Below are 12,482 nucleotides of genomic sequence, written 5' to 3'. Positions count from 1 at the left end.
CAGGTTGTCCAGTGTACTAGGTTTACAGATATAAGGGAAGACAAGACAGAAGAAACCTCTGAGGAGGCATCAGAAGAGAGACAAACCCTGTGCACACCTTATGTTCTTGTAATTAGAAGTAATATTTTCTCTAAGAAGCCACGTGACAGGACAATCTTGAGAACTCCAAGATAAATAATGTAGATGAAGACTCAGCAGAAAACACTGAAAATCAATTACATTGTTCTTTGACCTGAAAACAGTCACTCACCCAAACATTTGGGGCAGCACTGTCCTGGGGGGATGTGGCTAAGGTGCTGAGGACAGGAGAGAATGGGACAGACTTCTCGCACGCACTGTGTCCTGCCTCCCTGAAGAAAAGAGAGAGAAAGAAAAAGCACATTTAGAAAAGCAAGTGCATAGATATTATACAATCAAGACATCTGGAACAAACCTAGGGCCTTCCCTGCTATTAGGTCCCTGGGGTGACTGCTCAGATCCATGTAATTTCTCCCAAGCATCCTTTTATTTTCCCTGTAGGCCACACAAATTGTACCTGCAAAAAGCCTGCCCCTAAAGAGATGATTACAACATCACCTCTCCACACTTGTCACCACCTTTCTTTATCTTTTTCCTTCTCAAGACCAGCCAACTATCTCAGTTTTCCTGGGATTCGTGGCTTTCAGGACTAAAACCAGAGAAGTCTCAGGCAAACCAGGACAAGCGGGCTTCCTTTCTAACCCCAAAGCAAGCAAAGGAACCCTTTGTGTTTCCTGAGACTTTTCCTCCTCTTTCAGACCCCCATCTTTCTGTAGGTCCTGCAGACATCTTCCTCCAGGAAGGCTTCCCTTTCTGCCACAGTTTGAAGGTGTGCTGGGATGGCTCCATGAGGTTCAGATTAGAGGAAGCAGCCAATCTGCTGAAAATGGAGGCGCTAAGAGCCTATGTTCAGCAGAACAATTTCACTGAATACACCAAGCTAACCAAATCTGTATCCTTAACTGAGTAGAAGGTATATGATGATTGATATTAGAAGGACTAGCAGAGCCTCAGTGGCCCATGGGAGAAGTTCTAGAACCTTCAATAATCTTCCCTGTTCCTCATTCTCCACGCTTTCTGTCCTCCAGCACCCATTGCCTCTGACACCCATTCCTTCCTTCTTGACCTCAGCATCCTTCCCCCGGTTCTGCCTGTCAGCCTCTCTCTCCTCTGTAGAATGAGAAGATGCAGTATGCCGAACTCCTCCTCCTCTATCCCTCAGCCGTGGTGCCTCTTCTTCCAGCCTCAGCAATTTGTAACTGAATCTTCAGAAAGTTGGGTGAGAAAAAAAAAAAAGTACTTTCTAGTCAATTTATGTCCAACAACTTTGTAAGGCTCATGTGAAAACTATTCTGTGCAATATGAACTGCTATCAAATTTGTGAATAATTTAAGGTTTTATTTTTTAGAAAATCAGTAAATTTGGTACATAGATCACTAGGCAAAAGAAATGTCAATGGATTGGCTTCTCTGGGATTTGAGCTAGAAAACCAACGAGTGGATGTTCAAGTACCTGTTGTCTCAAGCTGGTACTTTATATCTCAAGAGACCTCAGAAAATGAGGAAGTCACATCTCAAAGAGCCCTGGGCCTGGGGAGAGGTAGATTCCCTCACAGCATTTCCTCACACCTTCTCCACCACTTTCTGCATTAACACCGGACACCGACCGTCTGGATCATATCCATTCCCATCCCAGCAAACTACCATCACCTGTTGTTTCTGCTTTCCTTCCTGTTCTTGCCATATTTATTATTATAGTTTATTTTTTTGTAGAGATGGATGAAAAGAGTAGGGCACATTATGTCTTTTTAAATATTTATTGTTTTTAAGCCACTTTACTGTTGGATTCTTCCCCAAACCAATAGAGAACATGTGAAAATACCACAAAAAGCTCTTCTGTTGTTTTTACATTATTTCCAGATCAGCAAGAATCACTCAAAATCTCCTAAGAATCCTTGGCTGTTCTCTGTGAGGTTCCTCACTCAACTCTCAACTCTGCGGAATCCTAAAGTCTGGCCTTTCACCAGACTTCAGAGGCACATAACGTGGGTCTAGGTCAGACTCTGAGGTCTGCCCCAGCTTATACATAAACCACAGAAGTCAAATCTAGAGGGAGGGCATATGCCGCCCTGAGCTATTCATTTCAAAGAAATTCATCTGCAAGCAACTTCCTCAAGTCCTGAAGCTTCAGGCCACATGAGGCTGCCTGTGTGTTGGCTTCCCTTAGGTGCACAGAGAACATATTCTTTTCATCGATAGTCTCTGTTCTTGTTGGATCAGCATCTATTTTTCAAGCATATTTTAAAATTCAAATTTTTTTAAAAGTATTGCATAATTGCATAGGACTTAGCTTGTCCAACACTTTGGAAAGCTGGCAAAAGATTATGTGTATTCCAGTCATTTTCCTTACCATAAGGTCAAGGAGCGAATTTTGCATACATAATACAACTGCAGTTTGTGCTTCCCAGGAGTCCGCTAAAGCAACTTGAACTCCAATCTGGGTTTGCTGGTTTAGCTGAGTTGTGTTTTGTTTGGGTTGCAGGATTGTGGCAGAGCCCAAGGCCCGAGGCTGCATTCCAATTAATGCCTCCAAAGAAAGTCCCAGGGCCTTTCGGCTCACAACCTGCTCTATGATTTCAATTCAGCAGGGACTCTGGTTAAACCATAAGCTGTGTCTGTGCTGTAAACTAAGAAAGTTAAAATAGCAGAAGGAAACATTTCTCTTTCTAAAAATGCACTAATTCCTACTGTAAGGACACTAACTCAGGCTCTATCGGATTATCACAATCCCTTTCTAACTGGCTTCCCTGCGTCAAGTCTTTTCCACTAATCCATCCTGGAAGGTTCAATATGTCCAGGACTCCTTCCCAACATCCAGCCATCATTTCATTATTTGATCAAATATTTGTTTAAGGCCTACCATATGCTGGGGATACAGCAGTGAATATAACATACAAAAATACTCTCTTCATGGAGGAATTTATAGATTTATGGAGGGAACATCAAGAATTCCGCTAAAAATAGAAAAAGCCTGCTTCCCTGAGTCACCATATGGAAATACACCCACCAAACACCTGCAATGAATGGTTAGATGAGCAAGAAATATATTTTGTTGCATTGAAACACTCAGGTGCATTAGTTCTTTACTACCACAGTTAGCATGCTTTGTCAAGATACCCCGTAATTTTCTCTCCAATTTTCTTTCCTGCCAATTCTAACATAGAGAAAGTTCCAATGTATCTTATTTATTTGTTGTCCCCAAGTACATCTTATGCCCACCATCTTCTTTATACATCCCTCTTTCCCTCTCTCCCCCCATCCCTGACTCTTCTCGAAATCCTGCCTCATTCAAGGTCTATCTCAAGCCTCTTCTCATCTGTGAGGCCCTTAAATCCCTTCATTCCTCAGTAACCCCTTCCATCTTCCCATATCTCTTCTTTTCTCATCTGTTCTCCTGTATTTTTGACACATACAGAAAAGTTTAACCCTCCAAGTTAGACTGTCATGGGGGCAGGGACCAGTTCTTTGAGTCTAATATCCAAGAGCGTGATGGACTCAAGGAAACATCTCAGTAAAAATGTGCTGAAGGAAAGGAAGAGCCACCACACACAATGGGCGCTAGAATTCGGAGGAATTTTTCAGACTGCTCTAACTACAGGATGCTGAGGAGATGGCACAACTCAGGGCTGTCTGCATCTGCTTATCTTTGTATCTCAATGGGTTTTGCACATTTTAGGTACTAACTAAATGTTTGTTGGTGCTGACACTCCAAAAAGCAACACTCAACTTCAACCTGTAAAGCTGATAAAATCCCTAGGATCCGGGTATTTTGTTAAATGTTTGAAAATTTCAAAATATTTAAAATACATGGAAACTAATGACTATATTCTCAACAAGGAAAGGAATGCCAGGAACTTCCATAGCACTGGTGAGTTATGATTTTCACCATTAGCCTTTCCTTGGAAAGGTAAGCTTGCTCTTTAGAGATGTTCATTTGTCCTACTTGCATATCCAAGTGCTTCTCTGAAAGTAGCTGAAAGGAAGACATGAAACTTGTCCCAGGTCTATTTTCTGTCCCCTTGATGTTTTTATTTTAGCTGATTCAGTCAAGAATACAAATACTTTCTGTCAAAGTTTACCCTAGAGCAGCAGTTTTGTTGCATAATAAAAATCTATCTTTTTAACTATAGTGCTGAGCACAAGATGATAAAACCACAGTCATGTGCATGCAGGATGCTTCTCCCATCCTTGAGGACTACTGAGAATTGGGGCCTGGAAACCATCTGTAGCATGCAACATGGTGCTCATTCCTTGACCAGGATGCAGAGCCTGGCTCCCTAACAGGAGGTGGGAAAGCAGAGCAGTGTATTTGTAACCAGTCACAACCAATCAGCTACACTCAAACACATTCTGGAGCCATTGTTTTTCCACTGTTCAATTCTCTGAAGAGAACAGAGTTCTCCATTGATTCTAGATGAAGGTAGGAACAAGAGAAGAGAAAAACTGGAGGGGCTAGTGTAGGGGAGAAATACATCTTGAGTACAAAGAATTTATGTGTAACTCATAACTCTTACATCACAACAGCCAGTGGTGCAAAGCTGATTTGTGAGCAGAGCAGCCACTCTGAACTATAAATTGAGTCAAAAAACTTCAGAAAAAACACATGTGTTTAGCCATGCCTCTCTTTGACTTGGAAACGTATTTTGGTAAAGTTCCAGAGCATGACAGTTACTTCCGGGGGTAAAGGTCTTGGTACTTGGCTTTCCCCATTGTTGACCAGTGCAGAACAGGAAATCAAAGCAGAGAAGGGGCAGCAGGTGGGCTGTCAGTCTATGGAAGGAGAGTGGACAAAGGGAGAGAGACATCCAAATTATGGTGGGTGGTGAGCCCACTGAGAGAGAGAGAATGAGAGAGTGAGGGAAAGGTACATACGGACACACATACACACACACACTACATTGGCACATGTGTACTACGTTGGTACATTTGTATATTCTAGCATGGTATAATAATTTGTGTGTGCGTTTGTGAGACTGACTTGCTAGATTAGGGCTTTTCAGCTTTGGCACTACTGACATTTGGGGTCAGATTAGTCTTTGTTTTAAGGGGCCATCTTGCCCATTGTAAGATATGTAGCAGTATCCCTGGCCTCTATCCACCAGATGCCAGTATCACCCTTCATTCCCTGGTTAGAACAAATGGAAATGTCTGCAGATATTGCCAAATGTCCATGGGGAACAAAATCACTCTAGTGCAATGAGAACCATTGCACTAGACCAATGTTTTCTCAAGGCACTGTCCAGGAACTGCATTTTTAATGACTTTCCCAGATGAATTGAACTCTGCTGTGCAAGGCACTGCATTTTGAAAATGCCTCACCAACATGAGCTTCCAGCAAACAGGGATTAAGTCTTATTTACCATGTTAGTTCCTCTGGTAGCTGGCACATATCACAGCCTATAACATGTGCTCAAATGATGTGTTCTGAATGATGGAGCACATATTTCAGGCGGAGGAGTTTTCTCTGGAGAAGAACCAGGCCCCATTTCACCTCTCTGGTGGCTGGAGGCCACTCTTATTCAGGCTTGGGAAAGATGAGGGTTGCGGGAGCAGAGGTGGGGATGGAGTTGTGATTTAGGTTGATAGGGTTGAATTATGCTTCACCAAGGCATCTGTACTGAGGCCAATGCAGGCTTTATCATCACAATCTGTGAGGATTCTGGAACTTTCCACTCCCAAAATCTGAACATTATGCTATTCATGAGTTTTTGTTTCCAAGTGATAAAATAGAAATCAGCTTTGATTCTACGCAGAGAGTCAAGGACATGTCAGCAAAGCTTGACCAAGATACCTATTTTGTCCCATAAAAATCTTGAGCAAATAATGACCCTTAAGAAGTACCCACTGGGCTGACAAAAACAAAAACCTTTTTGTCCTTCACTCCTGTTCAGAGAACCATGACCTGATGTTCTGTCTTGAGAATCAAGTCTGAAACAAATTCCTTTTATTTTTCTCATCAATTACTGTTTCTAAGTCCAATTGTATCATTGTTCATATTATTGTTTTGGTTTCCTATTGCTGCTATAACAGATTACCACACAGACATAGTGGCTTAAAACAACACACATTTATTATCTTATAGTTCTGAAGGTCACGAGGCTGAAATCAGTTTCCCGGGCTAAAATCAAAGGATCAGTAGGGCTAGGTTCCTTCCGGAGGCTCTAGGGAAGAATCTGTTTCCTCGTCTTTTCCAGCTTCTAGAGGCTGCCTGCATCCCTTGGCTCATGCCCTCCTTTCTCCATTGCCAAAGCCATCACTGTAGCATCTTCAGATCTCTCTGACTCTGGCCCTCTGCTTCCATCATCACTTCTGCCTCCCTTTTAAGGACTCTCATAAGAGGGCCCATCCAGATAATGCAGGACAATCTCCCTGTCTCAAAATCCTTGACTTAATTACAGCTGCAAAGTCTCTTTTGCCATAGAAGGTAGGAGTCATAGGTTTTAGGGACTAGCACATGGACATTTGGGGGTCAGGGAGTACATTATTCTTTCTACCACAATTCTTCTTAAAGAAATGACATTTAATTTCACTGTGTAATCCCAAATGTAATATTCCAGGCTTCACGTCACTACAACTCACCAAAATAACCTGTTCTATTAGCCTTTCTTTCACTGAAAAAGCTAGTTTTTCCCATGTTTTTCAGAAAGGAAAAGATAGCCAAGAATCTCAGTTTAAATCCTGGTCATATGGTTGCTGAACTGAACAAGTTCACGTCTACTTCTTGTCTGTTCTTCTTCCTATGCTCGTCTCTAGTTATTCCATCAAACCTTTTAGAAGGTGGTATTCAAACCAGACAATCTGAGTTTCTCATCTTTTTCACTCTTTCCTTATTGTCATAGGCAAATCATTACTGCTGATGGACATCTTCAGGAGCAACTTTTTAGATGTTAATGAAGTAGGAAAACCATCCTGTTTGCCCACAGCCATCTTCAGATGCACAGGCAGGCCCTGCTGGTCAGCAGTAACCCTCTAAATTGAAGTTCCCACCAATCTGTGTGACTTGGCCAGTCATCCTCTGGCCTGTGCCGCTGAGCCTGTAGGGACTTCAGTGTCCTCTGATGGCCAGAGAGATGACTCCCAAAGAGTTTGACTGTATTCATCATATTCAAATATACCTGCAGATGACTGTAGAAAGGTGGTTGTCCTGGGTCTGCATGGCACCACAGTGAGGCGTTAGTCAGCTGACAGAGAAGCTCGAGGCCAGCTTTCAGTCGCTGTATAAGTGAGCAGGCCCAGCCCAGCTATGGAGACAGTGTTGGACTTCAAGTGCACATAAAGGTAGAACCGAGGGTCAAAATTTTGTGAAAAATATATTAGATTCATAAATAAATAGATGACGTAAATGTGTTTACTACTGATTCACACACACGATTATAAAACGGGGTTTCCCTATTGTGTTTGCTCAAGGCTCATATTTAAAGGTAAAATTCATCTGTCTTCTTCTTTGAGTCCTTCTTCTTAGTTCTTTCTTGTCACTTACCTGAATGGCAGGTTTGGGGGTTTTTTCCCTATTTTTTTAATGTTTTTGCTTTGAAAAGGAAAATTCAGAAATTCTTCCTCTTCCCCAAACCCAGCTTTCCACACAGGTGGACACACAAATGGTTCATAAGACTGGGACACCATATGAGGCAAATTCCGACTGGTTCTGGTGTCCACAAATATTTTACTCCTTTCTTTGTCTATTTCAGCAGCAGGAAGATGAGACCACCCTACAGGACCACACTCAGATGAGATCTCTGAACAAATGCCTTGGAAACTAAGGGGTGAAGAAAGCCCTGGGAACCAGAATAGATTCGCCAGCCCTGGTTTGTTTGGGGTCTGAAAGCAGGTGCTGAGGGATGATGGCTGGAACATAAGTTATCTGCCCTGAGAAACATGATATCCTTCCCAAGCTCAGAGAGCAGAGAGGTAGGGACTTGCTGATAAGGATCCTGAGAAGCTGGCCCTGCCCTGCCAGCAAGCATGGGTGTTCCCTCTCTGAACAATCAATAAATAAACAAATAAATCCATCAGAGAACACCCTCCTAATATTTCAGATTCGAAGAGACCTCATAGACCACCCTGGTGGGACATTTCTCAACTGCCACCCAAGAAAAAGAGCAAAAGAAAAAAAACGAGACCTTTTCCTTTTCTTGCCATTTTTATCGAAATTCAACCTTTCATCATCATGTAAGAGTCAAAGCTGTTACAAGCCTACTGCTGACACATCAAACGCTTTATCTACAGTCTGGCCCACTTCCAGAGAGATGAAAAGAACAATCATTCAGAACTCACACCTCCTATGAGTTATGAGCCATTCCTGAAAGGAAGGAAATAACACCATTATGCAGGAGAAAGGGCATTTTTCATATTGCCCAGACTGTCTACACCACAGAAAAGCTGGATGTGCACTAAGGAGGAAGCCACAAGAAGGACTTTGATCGGGGCAAGAGTCCCTGGAAACACCAACTTGCAAAGACAGAAACCCAAGCATCATTGAAGAAGTTTCTCTAGAACTTTTCGGTTGACTGTGAAGTTTTCGCTACCAAAAATAGTTTATGTATACTACATGCATTATATATTGTTTCATTTTGTTTTCGTAATGTTTCATTTGGATTTATCATTTGTTCATGGAGGGCAGAAGCCATGTTAATATTTCTTCTGTCTTCCACAAGCGCATCTGTCTTCCTAGCTCCACAGTGAGACCATAGTAACATCAGAAGTGTTTGGTTTTCAGTTAAACACACACTTGTTGGGTTGTCAGTGAAAGCCGAAAATAACTCAAAAATGTTTGTGCTTCCGTGAGGTTTCCTGAGGTACAAACATATCTGTTGTTTTGAAATGAATTAGTCTTAATTAAGACACGTCTGGATCCCCTCATCGTATTGACAAAATTATACTTAGAAGTCTTTAAGATATTTCCTAAATATAGTATGCCCGAACACACTACTGAAAAATAAGATTACAATTAAACTTCATTTCTAAATAGCAGTTGGCTAGTCACAGCATTTTGGCTTTCATTTGCCCATTAAATGCATATTTGAGTTTTTCTATGGGACCACAGTGTCTTCAAATGAAAAATCTCAAAATCTCCATTCAGTATACATTACTATTGGCAGTTCTTTATAAATCTGCAGATTTCAACTATGTGCAGAAATCAGGTGACAACTTCCTAAAATTCTAAAAAAATCTAAAATGTTGTGAGTAATATATCATGGAGTCCTATAAATACTCTGGCCTCCATCAAGGGACATTATCCAGGGAGACTAGAGGTTTCTGGCACTACTCATGCAGACTGGTGACGTCCCTGGGTATTGGTCTTGTCAACCAATTCTGTTTGTGTTCTGAAACATTCAGGCTGCAACTCAACCTTGGCAAGCTCTTGGGATGATTGTAATCTAGGCCAAATGTGATCAAAGGAAAGAAGTATACGGCCTGTTGGAAAGAATAGTCGTGGGGAGTTCTAGTTTGAGCCAAAGCTAGTGTTCAGACATGTCTAGGCAAGTCCAGTGAAAGAGAGAAGTTCACCTGCTTGGATTCTCATGAGAAAAAAATCCATCCTAAGGGAGACAGAGATGCAGCACAACAGAATCAGCAGTTACTGAGCCTAGTTACAGAAGGAAGGTATTATTATGAATATAACTTTGCATCTGTTACTCAAGTCATCCCAAGTCCAGTGCCAACAATGCCCGTATTGGTCCTAGGGGAGAAAGATGCTGAAAGTAAAGCCTAAAAGAATTGTGTCACTAAAACCTCTGTGAAATATTCAAGTACAGGCTCCACTGATTTGGGATTCTTATAATTGAGTAAAACACACAAAAAAGAAAGTGATATTGGTCCTTCCCACTTCCCCGCCACACTGCTTTGTCATCAGAGGCCTCCAGGATATTAGTGGCAATGTGCAATCCAAGAGAGTGGAAGTAGTAGCCATGCCAGGCCGAGAACCAAAATCCCTGGAAAAATGGTGGCAGTGCCAGAGTAAACAACGGCAGACAGACATGGCAGAAGATGGAATCTTATCCAGCCCAGGAAAATGTTATTTCCTCTACTGTGAACTCTGACTTGCTAGGAAGACTCACCATCAGGGTCCAGCATTGGGCAATATAAAATAACACCTATAGACAAAGTATAGGTATATTCTCTAACAAATGGATTCATATATTAGCCAGGCAGAAAGAGAAAGTGCTTGGTCTCTTGTAGAAACAATGAATTAAATTAAATCAAGCATCTCCTAGAATAATATCAAGCCAGATTCATAACCGTTGTCTTGTAATCTTGGCCAGAACACTCTGCGGAGAGGCCAGAAGGGAGTAGGTACCTTAGTGAGGCAGCAGCTGGATGGAAAGGCTGCCTGGTCCTATATGAGGGTGAGTGGATGACAGCTCCGTAACTGTGACAACATGCTTAGCAAAGCCAGGGGTTTTTTTCAAGAAAGATGGCAAACCATAGGACTGGACAGTTTAAATCCTTAACCTCATTAAAAGGAACAGAAAAAAGTTCTACCTAAACAACACAATTAGTACCTTATTTCAGGAAATGATGCATAAAGGACAGCAATTCAGGACTTGTTTTTTTTAGGCCATAGCTACAACAGAAGTTCAAGTGCTCGCCAGAGCTACCCTAAATGTTTCAATGGAAACCAAGGACAGTCTCCACGGTTCCTATGAAGCTAAGAGGAGAAGAGTGGAAGGCCACCTTTGATTGGAAATCAGAGGAAAGCCAATCCACTTAAATCAGCCCTCAGGACTTTAGTGGTGAGTGGACCAGAGATAAGCCACTCAGAACATGCCCAAGGGCTCTCTTTAAAGACCAGCATTGAAGGGGAATATTTTGGGGGCAAATGTCCAGGACTCAGGGAGGCAGTGGTTCATAAAAATCCTCCATTTTATCATACTAGGCCAATTGGAGGATGACAGCAATGTCTTGAAAACAGGCAGATTAAGCGAAAGTTTAGCTACTGAAGGTAGAACATCCAGCCCTTTTTGACCAAGAAATCCAGAAAATCACTTTTTAAATTGATGTGTGTTATTTATAAAAAGCCATATCAACCAGTACTACAGTTTGGTTGTCAAGTTCAGAGAAGTGATATATACAAGTAGCTCAAATTATATGATCAACTCATGACCAGAATATTACTAGTTCTGATTGGTTGAATTTATTTGTGATCTGAAGAATGTCTGGCATATTCACAAGTATGTAGCTTGTGGATATTGCCCTTGTAGTAAAGAATTTCTCTTAATTTTTAGATAAGACATAATTTTTTTTTTTGTTCTAAGTAGCTATCTGGTAAGGTCTGTTGGAGGACTCTGTGGATGAGACTTCAAAACAAAATGCCTCCATCTATCCTCCAAAAATTGCTAAGGTGGAAAATAACTTACATTTATGATACACGTTTTACCTAACATACATCACATGAACATTCATGTGCAATGATTATTTTCTATTTTTGTTCTAGGAAGGGGTTTCCAATGGTCGAGGACAAAAACTATGATCTATTGAGCCTTTTAACTGGTCTGCCCTGAGATAATATTTAGGCTCAATTCTTGGTCCCTCTTTTGCAAACCCTCCCAGGCAGACTCTACTTTGAAATCACAAGTGGTCCATTCTCTTGGATTAACTTTGCCTGGAAAATGGTTGCTCTCATTATAACAATAACAAAACACGCCTTGGTGGGGGGGCTTATGTGACCACAAAAGGATAAGGATTCAAAATCCATAGTTCTCAAAGGGTCTAGTGGGTTTACTTTAAAAAGCAGAAGAGTTCTTAAAACTTGGAAATGAAAAGAGCAGTACTAGCGCCAAAACTGCTCAGAGCAAACATTTTAAGTGATTCTAGTCTCAAACATTCCCAACTCCAAAGGGTCCACAGGAATGAAGGGGGAGAGCCTCAGTTATACATGCTCCCAATGTTACAGCAAAAGCCCACAAATCATCAAAAAGAGGTCATTTCCTTCATCCGATAATTAGATGTGAGGTCTTTGCACTGATATATTCTCAAAACTCCAAATCTGATCTATTATTAGAATTGTAGAAATAATGATAACCACAAATGTGGAAATGATGCCAAACTCCAGATAAATGGGTGATGAATCAAAACTTTGAGGGAAAATAATGACTTTTTTTAATGTTTATGAAAACCTAGCCCATGAAGACATGAGCGGATCTGTGCCTTAAGCTCAGTACAACCCAGGAAAGTTTCCAGACCCAAAATCAAGAAGGAAAACTGGAAACCCACATCGTTCAAGGGAACAAACCACAGGGGTTAAGAATTCCTTCAGATCTCTGCTTCTATGCCTCACTACTGTACACCAAAGTTACTTCACTTCTCTAAGCGTCAATTTCTTCATCTGTAAATTAGGAAAAACAACAGCCCCCAAGCTCACAGAGTTCACATAAAGAATAAAAGGATGCAGGTAAAGCTTTCAGC

At 41.4% G+C, this 12,482-nt stretch overlaps 1 protein-coding gene across 3 annotated transcripts in view; it reads right to left on the bottom strand.

Moving 5' to 3' along the window:
• Positions 1 to 12,482, bottom strand: part of BMPER (BMP binding endothelial regulator) — a 233,886-nt gene that overhangs the window by 104,863 nt on the left and 116,541 nt on the right. For all 3 annotated transcript variants that reach the window (XM_046669043.1, XM_046669041.1, XM_046669042.1), the window contains one exon: positions 251 to 350. In XM_046669043.1, coding sequence (XP_046524999.1) covers positions 251 to 350 — 100 coding nt within the window. The remainder of the gene's footprint in view (positions 1 to 250; positions 351 to 12,482) is intronic.

Source organism: Equus quagga, chromosome 8 (assembly GCF_021613505.1).
Source record: "Equus quagga isolate Etosha38 chromosome 8, UCLA_HA_Equagga_1.0, whole genome shotgun sequence".
Taxonomy (NCBI): Eukaryota; Metazoa; Chordata; class Mammalia; order Perissodactyla; family Equidae; genus Equus; species Equus quagga.
The sequence above is the reverse complement of the archived record's forward strand: the minus strand, read 5'-3'. Positions and strand labels throughout refer to the sequence as shown.